The sequence below is a fragment of the Vanessa atalanta genome, chromosome 13 (genome assembly GCF_905147765.1).
Source record: "Vanessa atalanta chromosome 13, ilVanAtal1.2, whole genome shotgun sequence".
Taxonomy (NCBI): domain Eukaryota; kingdom Metazoa; phylum Arthropoda; class Insecta; order Lepidoptera; family Nymphalidae; genus Vanessa; species Vanessa atalanta.
Window position 1 is genome coordinate 376541 of NC_061883.1, and position 17239 is coordinate 393779.

The following is a 17239-nucleotide window of genomic DNA, read 5'->3' on the forward strand; positions in this document are numbered from 1 at the left end:
TGTATAAGAAATATTATAACAACAAAAGTAGCAAAACAGGGGTTTACAATAATAAAATCTTCTTTTTAGGGACAAGTTCTCAAACGAGTAGGAGGTACACTTAATGGAAAGTGACTACCACCGGGAGTTAAGTACATTGATTCCGCTGACGGGGAGGGAAAATGTTGGTGTTCCTTGACATACCTTGTTATTAAAATGGTCGAAAAGACTAACTCTAACCGAGTTGCTAGACAGTTCTTCAGAACCGTTGGTAGTATTACTTATAATTCAGCACTGTAATATGACGATTCAAAAGTACTTCTAAGAGCCTACTCGAATGAACAATATTTTCATTTTACACTCAGCCATAAATAATAACACTTACGTATATTGGCGAAGGGGGCAAAGGACGACTTTACCTTATATTTTCCCATTTTATATAGTAAGTAACCAATTAAGTATTTTTATATTCTATATTATATATATATATATATATAATACCTGGATGCGGGCGAATAGGTTATCAATGCCTATAGAAGTATAGATATTAACACTGTATGAAGTTTTTAGCTATTTCTGAGACAAGTCACGCGTCACCAACCTTGGGAACTGAGTTAAGTCCCTTGTACCTATAGTTACATTGGCTCAATCATCCTTCAAAGCAGAATATAACGATACTAGGTATTGATGCTTGGATGTTGAATTAATGATAAATGAATGATATTTACAAGTTCACACAAAAACCATCCAGCAAGTAAACGCATTACTTATTAAGTATTAATTATGAGCAATGAAAACATTTGAAGAATATTTTTAGAAGAATAGTTAATTTAGTTTATTAGTCTTTTTGAATCATTTATTTACATAATATTAAAAACAAGTTACAATCATCAAAATTCAGTAATATCTTCCGTTTCGTTTTTCATTACCTTCCTGTCACTCAATTCTTCGAGTTCTAAGTTGGTTACGTCTGAAAAAATAACAAAGATAAGATGAAAAGAAAAAAATATTACTCGCTTGCCTACAGTCATACTTATGAAACATTCATACGTGATTAGTAAATGTGTCTTTTTCTTCGAAATGTCAAATGAACGATGACAAAAAGAGATAAATTACTGTTTCAAGTTAAACACCGTTATAAAATAAAACTATCATAATAAAAATAAACATATAATCTATATTAAAATATATATATAGTTTAAGACCGTGGCTTCGCCTGCGTGTATGTGTTTGTTTGTGTGTGTTTGGGGAGGTGGAGTTGGTTGGTATTATGAACATTTTTCCAGAACAATAAGTAAGTATTTATCATATTAGTAAGAAGAGAGGTATATTTTTATAATTAATTTAAATTTATTCAAATAGGTAGACAGACGGGAAAATTGACAGTGGTCACTATCGCCATAGACATTGGTGCTCTAAAAATTGTCAGTCATTCTTTACATCGCCAATATGTTAACAACCTTGGAAGCTCAGATGTTATGCCCCATGTGCCTATGGTTACACTGGATTACTAACCCTTAAAATCCGAATAAAACAAATCCTTAATTCTTTTATTTGGCGGTGGCTATTTAATAAGTGGGTAGTTCCTAGGCAGGTAGTGCTGTACAAAGCCCTACCACCAAATCAACTCAACTGAGTGAAATATTACTGTCTGAATAGTAATTATCATATAATGAATAAGAAATTATTTATATAAAAAAGATGGAGTATTTGTTTGCTCTAATCTACCGAAGTAACAATAAACTCTAAAGAGCAGAGGTAGTCCATACAATGAATACATTGCTAATGGTTCGTTCACACGTGAACATACTGACGTTTAACAAAATGTACGAAAAATGTATGTATGAATTATTTTCAATGCTAAGCCAAGACCTCTGTAGTATATAGAAGGTATATGAATTCAGTTGTTACGTGCGGTATATTATTTTTCAGTACAATTTCTAAACGGTTTATTACAATTCAACAAATGAGGTATCGTTAGAAGCGTCTTGAGCATCCTTTAGTGGTAAGTTAATTTAATAGGGTGCCCTTTAGGTTGTTTTTTTTTTTTATATGTGCTGTGAAGCACACAAAATGAAAGATCATATTTGTAAATTTCAATTATATATGTATATATTAGTGAAAAAAAATGTTTATTCAAAACCTAACAAATAAAAAAATAAAGACTAATTTAAATCCTTAGGCACCCAATTTTTACATTTTGAAGTCTTTGATTTTAGTACAAGTAAAATGAAAAAATAAAACTCAGAAAAACAAGTATTGTGGGTAGTGTCGTATAGCAGTTTCTACGCGAGAGAATTTACGAAGACGATTAACAATTAGACGTGTCTCAAATACTATTCGCATAATAATTTTACTTTTGTTTGTGTTTTTTTTTTTATATTTGTATCTTGCAAGATATACGTATATTTCTGTTGTCGCCTGCGGTTTTTCGCATAAAAAAGTATTCTTCGAATCTAAAGTTCAGCAAGAACTTTTTATACCAAATTTGGTTCAGTGGCTTGGCCGTGAAACAGCAACAGACGGACAGACTGTTATTTTAAAATTTATAATATTAGTACACATATTTTAATCAAGGATCTAATTTTGTCATGTAGTCTAAGATTTCGTGTTTATATGATTGTACTAAATACCGTGGGAAACAGTCATACCGTTACTGTAGCCAAACTTTTGTTTTCCATCATCGTCCCAATCTTGCCGATCGCTGCTGGCAAATGCGGTGTAGATGATGTTGCAGACGAAGTAGAACGCCGCCAGGGTAAAGAAAAGGATCCTCCACCGATTTACATCTGTCTAGGATTAACAAATTATATTAACAGCAAGGTTTTACTTGACGCGTGCAGAAATCTATACATATAATCAAATTGGTGTGTCTGTTTGTAATATTCAAATAACCGCTTGTGAAATAATATAGAAACGATATATATTATTTAAATATATACTATATATGAAACATTTAAATATGGCAACTTTTTTACGAAACTCTTAGACCAAAGTTTGACTTCATTAATTTTTAATGATTTTTTTGATAATAATTTTATTGTACAGATGTCGATACAAAGTTTTTACGGCCATCCAAGTGTGAATGATTCTTTATGAAAAAAACTTTTGTCTTATGAAAATATATATTAGCTTCGGTAATGAAGTAGAAATTTTCAACGTATACCTAAACCCGATATTACAATTGAGCTCAGTGGTAACAGCTCACACAGCTCTTTTATCGAGCAATGTAGATCTAAAAAGATTCAGAAATGTCTAATACTAAAATTAAGTCAATATTAAGGAACTTTTATTGATACCGCCTTTATATACAAAAAACAGACCGAAAAATGCACATGAACCGATAAGGCTGATTTGAGATGTTATAGGAAAACTTAGAAAAGCTTAATTTGTAATTGTTGACCTCCATTTCCTACATGCGTTCGGCGCCATTTTTAAAAAAGGGTTGAATATCGTTTTCTTCCGATAATTCGGCTATGTGTCGTGATACGAGAATTATTATAATATCCCATCAAAAACATAAATGTAAAAATGAGAGCCAAGTTAAATATTATGATATATACCTTGGTTGTTGACTTCAACGACAAAAGAAGTGAGATCTAAATTTGTGCCAAGTTAAATAGTCCTTTCTGAAATTTATTTATAACTACATAAAATATCATTTCTTCTTATAACTTGGGATAATATATTGTTGCCTAAGGTCTGACTTGGCTAGTTCTTATATGTTTATAAACACAAATTGTAGTTTGTGTTTAGAATAACAAATTATAACTCAGAACATCTAAGAAGAATGGAGGACAGCTCAGTATTGCTTAGTTAGTGTTAACGTACATTAAGAGCTGCGATGGTCCAGTCACTAGGAAACATGAATCTTAACCAGATATTGCGAGTTCATATCTAGACAAGTACCATTGAATATTTGCATGCTTAATTTGTGTTTATAATTCATTTGTAAAGGCTTAGAACTTACGAAGGCTACAATATAATTCGTATATGAGAACTAGCCAAGTCAGACCTTAGGCAACAATATATTATCCCAAGTTATAAGAAGAAATGATATTTTATGTAGTTATAAATAAATTTCAGAAAGGACTATTTAACTTGGCACAAATTTAGATCTCACTTCTTTTGTCGTTGAAGTCAACAACCAAGGTATATATCATAATATTTAACTTGGCTCTCATTTTTACATTTATGTTTTTGATGGGATATCACTACTTTTTGTATATAAATTATTAGTAGGTACTTATTAATAACAAAATTATTTCCAAATGGTTTTTGTTAAGCTATTCTATTTTACTACGTTTACGGGGTATAATTGTCTTTTTTTGATACTTTCTTATTTTCCTTGTAGGTACCTCTGAAATGTTCGAGTGAATTGCCTATTCAGTGTCCTGATTTTTTTACGCGTTTTCTGTTTATACTTAATTTGGCCAAGTAGGGGTGGTATAACGTGCGCAGACGGTTGTACAATACAATAGAGCTCTCTTGTGTCTTGATTTGACTTGGACCTAAATTGATAAGATGTACTCCATCTAAGGTTTTAACTCTGGAGAGGCCAACGTAAGCCTGCTCTTTACTTAATATAGAGGAGCCTATGTCGAAAAGAGCACCGTCAAAGCGAAGGCCTTGTAATTTGTGTATAGTAGTAGAATATGCTAAGCAAATAGAGAATTGTTTCCTTTGAACATATATGTACATTACTTCATATCTGTAACTTAGTTTTGACTTCTAGTTAGCAAATTAAAATATGTTTAAATTGAATCGTTATTTTACGTGTGCTATTGCTGTTGTCGACGTCCCCAATGTACCGAAATGCCTATTATTATTTTTTTTTTAAGTATAATTATTTTGCACCATTGATGTGCGCTAAATGCTAGTTAATAACGTAATAAATACGAAAGTCGGCTATACTCATAAGTACTAAAACGGAAATATTTGGATTTAAAAAACTTTAGGGTGGTATTCAACTTGTTATATATTCACGTGAAGACCTTAAAATCCACATTAAGACCGGCTGTCATAAGTTTTGATTGCTGGTTCTTACATTATTTTTTTTATTACAGTTATTACAGGAACTAAGTATATAAGTGTTCCTAATAGACCCAATAATTGAAAAATTATAATAAAAGATAAAAAATTACCAGTTTCAGATTTTTTCCTTTATATTAGCCTAATTATCTATCTGCATGCCAAATTTGAACTTTCTAGGTCACCTGGAAGTAGGATATAGTTTTGATCTATAGGTCAGTCAGTGATAAAAATGACGATTTTTAGACGTTAATATCTAAATAACCGTTTGAGATGCGTTTATGAAATTAGGAACACATATGTATCTCGCGAATCTCAATATATGAGCCAATTTTGACTCGTTTATGTCAAATAGTTTTTGAGTTATGAGGAGGTCAAAAGTGGCTCCAAATGGTTCGTGTAATATTACACACGGTGCTGCACGCCAGTTCTGCTACTAGAACTTGGCTGACACGCTACCGCGTGTCTAGATACTTTTTTGTTGCTTCATTTATGTTCTACAATTCAGGTTCAATACGTTTTTAACCTATTCTATTTATATAGAATTAGAAAATAAATATGACGCATGATGCGCCATCTTGTTTATTCGTACTGGTTGGAAAAGAGTGTCAATGGGAGTTGAACGGAGCTCTAGTGAAGCGTCGCGTCGATGGTAGCGAGGCGGCCCTCTTGGACCAACAGTTACATTCAAGATTTCCCGCGCACCACGTTTACGACGAATCGCTAATTTCCAACATTATCTTTGTAATAGATTCAGTGACAATTTTGCAAATGATTTATTAACGTATCGCTATTGATGACTGTTGTGAATATATCTGTGTAATTGATCTGAATTAACTAACTAAATTTGTGGGTCGTTTATATAAAATCGTTTGAATATACGCCCACTTATCTCGAATAATCCTGATATTGTCAATATATTGTCTATAAATATTAGCATTAGCAGCCCGTAAATGTCCCACTGCTGGGATGAAGGCCTCCTCTCCCTTTGAGGAGAAGGTTTGGAGCATTCCACCACACTGCTACAATGCGGGTTGGCGGATTTCTTTGAATTTAGACACATGCAGGTTTCCTCACGATGTTTTCCTTCACCGCCGAGCACGAGATGAATTATAAACACAAATTAAGCACATGAAATTTCAGTGGTGATTGCCAGGTTTTAAACTTGAAATCATCGGTTAAGATGCACGCGTTCTAACCACTGGGCCAATATAAATATTATTATTTATATATTCAATAGGATATTTTTACAGATTATTCTTCCAAATCAATAATAAACAATAAATATTCTATAATAATCAAAGTTGACAAGAAAAATACAATTGTAAAAAAAGAGTTACTTAGTTCTAAGGGCGGGCTTGATTTAATATATGTATATTATGAAATAGTAAGGCAGACAAGCTCAAGGACCTTGGGCTTGTCGTGCTTGTTGTGCGTGTGTGTAAGTGGTCATCGCCACATATACATGAAAAGAAATGTCGCTGTAAGAAATGTTAACCATACCTACTTATATCACCTAATATCACCACTGCGCCATCAACATTGAAAACTAAGATTAGTTACGAGTATATCCCTTGTTGTATATTTATGCTTAATCAAACTTAAAACCTACATACTAAGAATTATTGGTTTACGGTAGAATATCTGACGAGTGGGTGGTACATACCCGGGTGGGATTGCACAAAGCGCTACCAACAAGTAAATATAATTATAGCAATTCAGAAATCCTCGTAAATACTTGAACATAATTTCATTTGATCGTCTTATTGACATATTTTGTAAATTAGACGAGACACTAATTAAACAGCTACATGTTCAAGCAAATTGAATATTTAAATTTGCTTAAAATTATATTTGATCCCTAATCCATTCATACACAAATCCAAAATACCTATAGATAATATAAATTAGTTATATTATTAGGCTAACATTATTAAAAACAAAGACTCAGTTTTATTCTATAAAATAAATAAAATTGAGTGAGTAAAAACTTACACCAAAAGTGTGTCCGAAATTCTAAATCAAATGCTTTTGCTGGACCGTCATAAAATAATTTGGTGATGATATGTTTCTAAAACTACTAGAAACTAACTAACTAGAAACTTGTAAATGTATATGTATGTATAGATACATTAGAAGATATATAAAGTACTATTTAAATATTTGCAATAGGTAACAGTCTGCAAATGTTCCATTTCTAAGCAAAACTTTCCTCTCTTCTCAAGAGAGCAGCATATTCATCACGCTGCTCTAAAAGTTTTTGGATATATATCTGGCAGGATTTCATCCAACAGATGTAGGTTTCTTAACAACTACCTTGGTCCTTTACCGCCCAGAGTGCGATGTATTTTTTGTATTAAAAGCTTAAGCGACAAAATCATTCGTTTGGGAAATATGGTTTAAATTTTAGATTATATATCTCATTTTCTAATAATCATGTTGGTGCTTACACGTTTTTATCTTTCCACGACGACCTGTTTACATCTTATTAATATATAATGAAACTTGATCAAGACGAGGATGGTGTAAACTTTGATGATGCCGTCCAGATTGTTTTCAATGGCAGGCAATCTGATAGGAGATCAGCCCAGTACGCTGGATATATTATAATTCTTCTTTTCCATCGCTCTTAGAATCTGAGGTGACGAAAAATTCGATACGACTGAGAAGAGTTGAAGCAACCAACGGCTTTACGTACTTTCCGAGTTACGAGAGTGTACACAATTCTAACGTCCAGTCTACTGGATGTTGCCTTATCATTGTGCATAGAAATAAACCATTTTTTTTATCAGCCCGACCTGGCGATTGAACCCTCGGAATCTATGGCCTAATAGACTAGACCAACGAAGCAGTCAGTGTAAGAAATATAAGTTCTTCGTAAAGTCGGTGAATAATCTTCTTTAAAACATATACTTAATCAAAAACAAAGAATCAATAAATTCACGAAGCCGCCGAGAATTCAAACGACATTTTTTAATTAAATAAAATGTCTGTTTCTGTCTGTAAATAAGGAAAATTTTGATGTAGAAGTTAATTAAAAACAAGTCGAATTCAATGGCGACTTTTTTAATTAACTGAAATTTATGGTATCAAGTCTTCTAATAAGCATATCATACATATACATATATCATATAAACAAAATATAAGGTGATAATAATTGAAAAATGCTGAGAGCGTACCGAGAGCTTAGAACGCGTGCATCTTAACCGATTTCGGGTTCAAACCCATCAACCACTTTCAATCAACCACCTGTTCAACCACTGAATTTTCATGTGCTTAATTTTTGTTTATAATTCATCTCGTGCTCGGCGGTGAAGGAAAACATCGCGAGGAAACCTGCATGTGTCTAATTTCAACGAAATTCTGCCACATGTGTATTCTGCCAACCCGCATTGGAGCAGCGTGGCCGAATATCCTCCAAACCTTCTCCTCAAAGGGAGAGGAGGCCTTTAGCCCAGCATTGGGAAAATTAACAGGCTGCTAATGAGAGCGTACTTTTGTAAAGAATATTTTGACTTGATTTCATTCCTTACTTTTCTGTCTTTATTTCACGTCAATACTAACACAATCCTAAGTACGTGGAGGTATACTTACTGAGTCATTACCGACAATTAAACCGGAAACCAGTGGTATTAGCGCTCCGACTAGACTGGACACAGCCGAAGAAATGGTAATCAAAGTACCAGCGTGGTTTTGAGTCATATCATTGAGATTTCTCTGAAATAAAAATAATAAATGTTAGTATATAAAAACATCTATACTAATATTACAACTAGCTGTGCCCGCGACTTCGTGCGCATTTGTATTTAACAAAAAAAAATTTTTGTACAGTTTGCAAATTTTACTATAGCTTATTAATTCTGTATTAGGCAGATTTTGTGATATTAAGTCGTTGCGCGTACGCTGCGTTCGATACTGGACATAGCAGCGTGATTTTTTATTATTTTGTATATATCATAGGTATACACAGCATGCAATAACGATTAAAAAACAACTGTAAAAAAAATCAACATAAAACTACATACAAGAGTAGAAGAACAATAGTACAAAGTTTATGAATGTAAACACTTATATAAGTAAATCTAAGTTATAGATAACTTACAAGGAATCCCGAAAACTGAAGGCCAAGTAAACTCAAAGTTCCCATTAAAATGATGACACCCAAGTGATTCCAGTTTGAAACCAAATTCGGTAGGATCGTTAGTCCTATGACTATTCCGAAAGTTCCTGCAATCAAATAAATCGTTTTAATTTAATTTCAAATTTATAGCAATTAATGTTAATCATTATAGTGTAAGAAAATTATTGTGAAATAACCCACTTGGTGGTCACCGATTCTCCATGGGTACTTATTATTGATACTATTAATTACATGTAAATGTTTACTTGGTGGTAGGGCTTTGTGCAAGCCCGTCTGGGTAGGTACAACCCACTCATCAGATATTCTATCGCCAAACAGCAGTAATCAGTATTGTTGTATTCCGGTTTGAAGAGTTAGTGTACCAGTGAAACCAGGCACAAAGGACGTAAAGTCTTGGTTCCCAAGGTCGGTGGCGCATTGGTGATGTAAGAAATGGTTCATATTTCTTACAACGCCATTGTCTATGGGCGGTGGTGACCACTTACCATCAGGTGGCCCATTTGCTCGTCCGCCTACCGATATCATAAAAAAAAAAATGTTATACTGGCTCACCTTTCATACCACAATACAACAATATCGAGAATTTCTATGTAGCGATTCTCAACAATGAGAAATTTACTAGCAAATAGTTAAAAACATTATTTCGTAATGGAATTATTTATTTAAAACCTTATACTTATTATTACGGACGGATCAGACGTACCTAAACAATTGATGATTTTGCGATAGTATTTAATGTCAAAGAAGTAGTCAGCGTAACCGACTCTGTAAATAATGTCGATGGTGGGCGCAGTTAATATGTAAACAGCCCACATAGATGCAAACGGAAGCGCTGTTTGCCAGCTGCTCTGAAATACACAGTAATAGATGAGATCATCTGAATTCTGTTTAAATCGAGTAATTAGAGTCATTTGTTCTAAGTTATAAATTAATTTTAAATAGTTCTGATGTTACATATTTTTTTCTAAATTGTAATCAAATAAAAATATACTTTATTCAACAGTCACGGCCTGTAAATTTCCCACTGTTGGGCTAGGGCCTCCTTTCCCTTTGAGGAGAAGGTTAGGATCTGTGACATGTGGCAGAATTTCGTTGAAATTAGACACACGCGAGCACGAGATGAATTATAAACACAAATTAAGCACATGAAAATTCAGTCAAACTTGCCTGAATTTGAACTTGTAATCATCGGTTAAGATACATGCGTTCTAATCACTGGGCTATCTCGGTTTTTATTTAATGTAAAGTTATTCAATGTAATGCTAAATCGTATTAAAGGTAAAGCTAACATCGAATGAAGATTATATCGAGAAGATCCGGAAAGAAACCGAGTAATTTGTATAAGACCATTTCAAAGAATTTATTTTAAGTCTTAGTAACAGTCTGAACGCAGATAATATTTGTATTGGGCTATATTTCTTACACCAGAATTTCGAGTAACCGAAATTATGTAATACCGAACACAATAATACTGATTTATTCAATTCCGTTAATTAAAATGGAAATCCAAGGCCTAATCGTGATTAATTATTATATTATTTCGTTTAAGTGAATTAAACGTCGATCGTATTCTTTGATATTTGTTTGCTTTAGGGTTATTTTCTCATCTAAAACTCTTGTAATTACAAAAAAAAATATATATCTTTTTCATAATTTTACAAACGTAATATTTTTCTCGACAATTAATGACGAAACTATGACGATGCTGCACATTTGTTGTGAGGTCCAAAACTTAAAGATAAAATTACGTAGCTTACAGTTTTTATTGACGAGTTGATAGAAAATAAAAATGCTGGAATTTCGACTAGGAAGAAAATAAAAGTGGCAGTGGCGGCCGAATGAGCGGACGCTATCGCCCAAAACTGTTTCGATTCCATTATACGCCGCCATGGTTTCCGAAGTTTCTTCTGCAAAGGAAAATAAACAAGTAAGTTATTAGATATTTGGAATTTCCTACACGAATTTGTTACTAATATTTCAAAAGTTAAATCTTACTAAAACATTTTTTTGTGCCTGCATCTATTTATTACCAGGCATAACAATTTAAGTTTGATAATTAAACATTGACATACGTTAATACTGTTTTCGTAGTCTCATTTCTAATTAACAGACAATATATCAGTATATAGACTTAGTAAATATAATGTACATTGTATATAATCACAATCTGTTTACAACCTTTGTATATTTTTTTTAGCATTAGCAGCCCGTAAATGTCCCACTGCTGGGATAAAGGCCTCCTCTCCCTCCCGATGTTTTCCTTCACCGCCGAGCACGAGATGAATTATAAACACAAATTAAGCACATGAAATTTCAGTGATGCCTGCCTGGGTTTGAACCCAAAATCATCGGTTAAGATGCACGCGTTCTAGCCACTGGGCCATCTCGGCTCTACCTTTGTATATAGAAAAATAATTTAAAACGAATAAAATCAGCTGGATGTTATTAATTTTCTACGTATTTAATGATATTCTAGCTCACCAATGTTCTATATTTATATTTTAATAGCTATTCCGTTGAAGCTCAAAGTGATAAAGAACATTTGCTCTAATAATTACAACACGTAAAGGATACTGGCAAAGAAACGCATCTCGTAAGTCGGTTTTTAAATACACAACAAGAGATTACAACACGTCTAAAATTAAAAAATATATATATCGTAACTAAAACTTTCAAACAGGGTTACCTTTTTGTAGCACGCAAGTGCTTCCTTAATGAATTCCTTCTCAGCGTCACCGATTGCGTGATGTTGGTCTGGTGTACTGGCTGTCAAAAGAGCCCACATCGCACCCATTGATAGTGTCATCATAGCTTGAGAGTAAAATATAAGCTCCCAACCCAACTGAGCTTGAGACAATAGTCCCGATAAGGGTAGCGCCATGATTGTACCAAGCAGAATACCTGACGAATATTGAGAAATTTAAAAATTATAACTTTAATTAGTCGAATAGGTATATGGTTAGTCTTGATACGTTATAGTGAACTGTTTTTTTTTTATTTTTTTTTTAATTATAATTTCTTAAATATTTGATAAATGCAAATATCAAATAAAACTGAATTCAACTTATCTATTTTTACTGATCACTTTATATTTACGCAAAAATATTTAAATCTATTTATATACAATTTACCTCCTTGAACAAAACTGCCAAATAATCGTCTTTCGCTGGGTGGGAGCCAGTTCGAAATGAGTTGGTGATTAATAGGAGTTAGGCAAGCTTGAGTCATTCCCATCAAAAATTCAGCATTACAGACGGCAATCCATCCACCCTAAAAATGTTATTCTTTATATAGAACCTTTCAAAATACTATAATAATAAATTATTATAACTTTTAGTCTAGCTTTGCTAACTTTATTGAGATAAAATCTCACAAAGTCCCTTGAGTATTTATTTGTAGTAACGCTCACTCGCTCACCCTTAAATTTAAAACACAACAATACTAAGAATTGCTGTTGGCGGAAGTGGTGCATACCCAGACTGACTTAAGCCCCGCCACTGATTAAAGTGGTAGATTAACCAACAATAATTATCCTTAAAAGAAAAGGAGGTGTTCTTCCAGCAATTATACATTTACGATATCAATTGAAAAGTAAGAAGAATATAATATTATTTTCTCAAAATAAAGTGAATTCAAAATACCTTATTGACAACTGTAGGCATGGCAGCAGCCAGACCACCGTTTATGAGTAGAGTAGCAGTCAATATAAACTTGTCTCCAACTTGTTTCAAGTAAATTTCAGCCGGTACCAAGATTAAAGCATATCCGAAGAAGAAAGATGACAAAATTGTACCTTGAATTCGTCTATCCCAATTGTGGATCTATTTGAAAAAGTCATAGCAATTAAATCAGCTGTTTGGAGAAGGATTTCTTATTTACCAATCGAATTGTTTGCACATATTGTTTTTATTTTAAATTATAAACAAAGAAGTGACAGCCTTAAGAGACTATAAAGTCGGTTTAATTAATTCAACCTTAAATTAATTGCAGTAAGGTATTTTATTGTTTACAAATTTCAAATAGCCTGTTTTTACCTGAAAAATAGTATTGTTGCTTCGTGTGTAGTCTGTGATCGCAAGGATTGCGATTCCATTGCTACCTCTGATCAAACCCATTGATAGAGAACATAAGATCATGTAAATCATTTGCAGATGACGAACTCCGATCTTGAATTCTAAATAGATAAGATTCAATTTTAAAAAGTTCCACAAGTAATTTGTAAATAGTTTAATTACTGACCATTTTTAGTAATACTTAATCAATTTCATACAAATCTTATTCAAATCATAATCAAATTCTCCTTTCTTAAAAATTTTTTGTTTTTACTAGGATTTTCATGAATTTCCTTATTATTTGGTCTCTTTTTTTTCAATCATTAGGCAGACGATTTAATAGGCCTGTAGTGGTCACTATTATCACATTGACATTGAATTCGTAAGAAATATTAATCATTACATTACATTTACCAAGGTGTTCAATGCCATTGGCAACGAAAGAAACAAATACCATGTCAGGAAAATTACAAAGAAATGAACGATAAAGAAAGACAATAAAACAATTAAAAAGATTATTTTCTTTCAATTATTGACAATGAATTGAATTATGAGGATCTTTTTTTTTGGAAAGTTATCTACCATTGTTTCGGGCAGATTTTTGAGAAAAGTTTAACATAACCTACCTCGTCTGCCTTTTATAAATAAATAAATATTGGACAACATCACATACATTACTCTAATCCCAATGTAAGTAGCTAAAGCACTTTTGTTATGGAAAATCAGAAGCAGCGACGGTACTACAAAAACCCAGACCCAAGACAACATAGAAAACTAATGAACTTTTTCTACATCGACTCGGCCGGGAATCGAACCCTAGACCTCGGAGTGGCGTACCTATAAAAACGGAGGTCGTCATTTTAACACATGTTTTTAATTTCAATAATCATTAAACTATGGGATTTTATTATAGAATCAACTAACCTAACCAGGTTTAGCTATTTAAAGGAGTCTGGTGCTAAAATTATTCCATAATAAATTTAAGTTAGGACTTACTCGCTTTTGTAATGACTCCATCGTGACTATCTTCATATTTGTGTCTTAAAAACTCCACGTCCATTGTGTTGTCAAACCATTTAGCACCATTCTATACAAATTTGTAAATAATTGTAACAGTTTTGACAAAAAAGCTAAAAATCGCCCGTAGACAAAACACCTAATGAATCTTGTTATCGTTATCAATCAGTTTATTTACATTAATTCATTCTTGAATACATATTGTTAAGTAAATACGGTTACTATCATCATCATACACTATAATAATGTTATTCGATTTTAAATCTTATTCCCTTGTGATAAGGCGCTTAGGAATGTTTACTTGTCAATGTCTGAAATGATTAACTTCTAATCTATTTCTGCTACAGTATTGTGAGGATGTCAACATCATCTGAATGACGTTTGAGATATTTATCACGATAATGATTAAAATGTCTATATTTAAGTTAGTTGTATGTATCTTTAAATTAATTTTAATATAAAAAATTAACTTTCTTAAAAAGTAACTTATTTTAAATTAAAATAAAACGCCCTCAAAGAACATCAAGAAATTAAAAACAAAAAATCATTGGCTTACTCATTTATAAAATGTTATTAGTTCTCTCCATTTTTATGGGATCCCATCATCAGATCCCGACGTGATGACCATGGGACCAACTGGAAAAACCTTTCAAACGAAAAAATATTTTTCCAAATTGTTCCCGATTTTTTGAGTAACGGGGTACATAGAATAAAATCCGACGAATAATTTCCTCTTTTTTTTAAGTCGGTTAAAAAACTCTATTACATTGAAATATTCACAACTAGCAATCAGCCCCGGCTTCACACGTGTGCAACTTATTAATAAAGATGATGTAATATTATAAATATTATTTATACTTCATAGCCTTCGGGAATAATGTATCACCTTGTAATAGTTCTACCAGTGAATTTTTTTTTTTAGTATTGGGTCAGTAGTTCCGAAAATTACCTCTAACATACAATGAAACAAATTTTACTTCTTTATAATATTACTATAGATACCCAATAAGTTGCCTTTTGAGTGTTCGTTAGTCAAAGCAAGACGAAGAACTTAACTTTATTTTTTGTTTCACCTTTGACCTTAAATAACCAAGTTTGAATTGTGACTTTATTCAATAAAAAATAACGTTAAATCATTTTAAAATCAGTGAAGATATCAGTAATATTACAAAAAAAACAAATCAAATCAAATCAAACCAAATTATAATCTTTTATTCAATGTAGTAGTTATAAGATATCCTGACATGAAAAGAAACGGCAAAAGAAACTTTTTTTAAACAAGACAGAAATACATCCAATATTCTTTCCCATGTGAATATAAAAACCTAAGATTACATAGGCTTTGTTCGTGATACTATAAAAATAATAAACTACATTTCGTATCATGATTAAGTATTCCAAGATCATTTCACCAAACAACGGTCTGTCATATCCATGTGTTATAATTGATAGCATATATATAAGAGTTAGGATGAGAGCTCCTGTATCTAATTTTTTTTTATGTTATAGGTCAAATGATGGGAAGTGGTCACCACCGCCCAAAGTCAACAACGCAACGCACCTACAAGTTCCCCGGTGTCGCAAATGTCCATGTGCGGTGGTAATCACTTTCCATCAGATGAACCTCTTGCTCGCCTCTTGCTTGCCTCTTATATCACCAGTGTGCCACTAACTTTGCGAACTAAGATGTTATGTCCCTAGTGTAGTGTAGTAAGAACAGGCTCTTAAGCTGGCTCACTTACCCCTTAAACCGGAACGCAAAAATACTGATTACTGCAGTTTGGCGGTAGAATGATGAGTGAGTGGTACCTACGTGTAAGGTCTTGCACAAAGAATTACCAGCATATAAAGACAACCTGTTACACGCTATGTTAATAGAATTTTATAAAGCAAAAATAATATATCGTCATCGCAACGGGCAAGAAAGGAGTTACTGAGGACATTACTAGAAAGAGATGAAGGATAAATAAATTGCATAAAGGCCAACGAAGGGTCGAACACGTGCAGATTTTATTACGACGTTTTCTTCAACCGCGAGGCACGACATGAATTATAAACACAAATTAAACCCATATTTGGTAAAGGTCTACGTATGCTATTCTATAACTATAGCTGTGCAGCCTAAAGGCCGTCTAGCGATGTAACAGTTGCAGGTTCAGGCTCAATATGAATTTTTGGTATTTTCTTTTAAATAGCCTTTTTTATTTTTAGCGGTTTTTCATCATCATTAGCAGCCCGTAAATGTCCCACTGCTGGGATAAAGGCCTCCTCTCCTTTGAGGAGAAGGTTTGGAGCATATTCCACCACGCTGCTCCAATGCGGGTTGGCGGAATACACATGTGGCAGAATTTCGTTGAAATTAGACACATGCAGGTTTCCTCACGATGTTTTCCTTCACCGCCGAGCACGAGATGAATTATATACACAAATTAAGCACATGAAAATTCAGTGGTGCCTGCCTGGGTTTGAACCCGAAATCATCGGTTAAGATGCACGCGTTCTAGCCACTGGGCCATCTCGGCGGCTAACTATTACTATTATAATATTTCTAAGGCTTTTGAGAAATATTAGCTATATGTAAACAATATAGTAGGGTCATATTATGTCCTATGCTACACCTTCGACTTTGAATTTGCGTACAAATGGAACCAGAACAAACAATCAAGCGTATATTTTTCGTTTTAATATTATAATGTGGAACAGTTTGGATAACATATTAAAAAAACCAGCCAAGTGCCAGTAGTATACACGCACGAAGGATTCCGTACCATATAACCCGCATTGGAGCAGCGTGGTGGAATATGCTCCAAACCTTCTCCTCAAAGGGAGAGGAGGCCTTTAGCCAAGCAGTGGGAAAATTTACAGACTGCTAATTCTAAAAAGTAATAGTTAGTAACTTAATATTGATCTTCTAATACATATATTTTAGCTATTTTATTTAGCAAATATATTTATAGGATTAATACAAAATAATAACGATTTTTACTGTACTAATTTCCCGTTTTCTTTTTTCCCGAAG

At 33.0% G+C, this 17239-nt stretch overlaps 1 protein-coding gene across 1 annotated transcript; it reads right to left on the minus strand.

Annotated features, from left to right (window-relative positions):
* Positions 1 to 812: 812 nt before the first annotated feature.
* On the minus strand, positions 813 to 14349 carry LOC125068387 (putative inorganic phosphate cotransporter). Its single transcript, XM_047677485.1, has 11 exons — positions 14200 to 14349; positions 13186 to 13325; positions 12793 to 12972; positions 12283 to 12421; positions 11838 to 12052; positions 10909 to 11058; positions 9855 to 9999; positions 9113 to 9237; positions 8605 to 8727; positions 2631 to 2772; positions 813 to 949 (listed from the first exon to the last, which is right to left on the minus strand). Exons 1-11 carry the CDS (start codon positions 14261 to 14263, stop codon positions 870 to 872), a joined length of 1503 nt encoding a protein of 500 aa, XP_047533441.1. The 5' UTR covers positions 14264 to 14349; the 3' UTR covers positions 813 to 869.
* Between the last annotated feature and the right edge of the window lie 2890 nt (positions 14350 to 17239).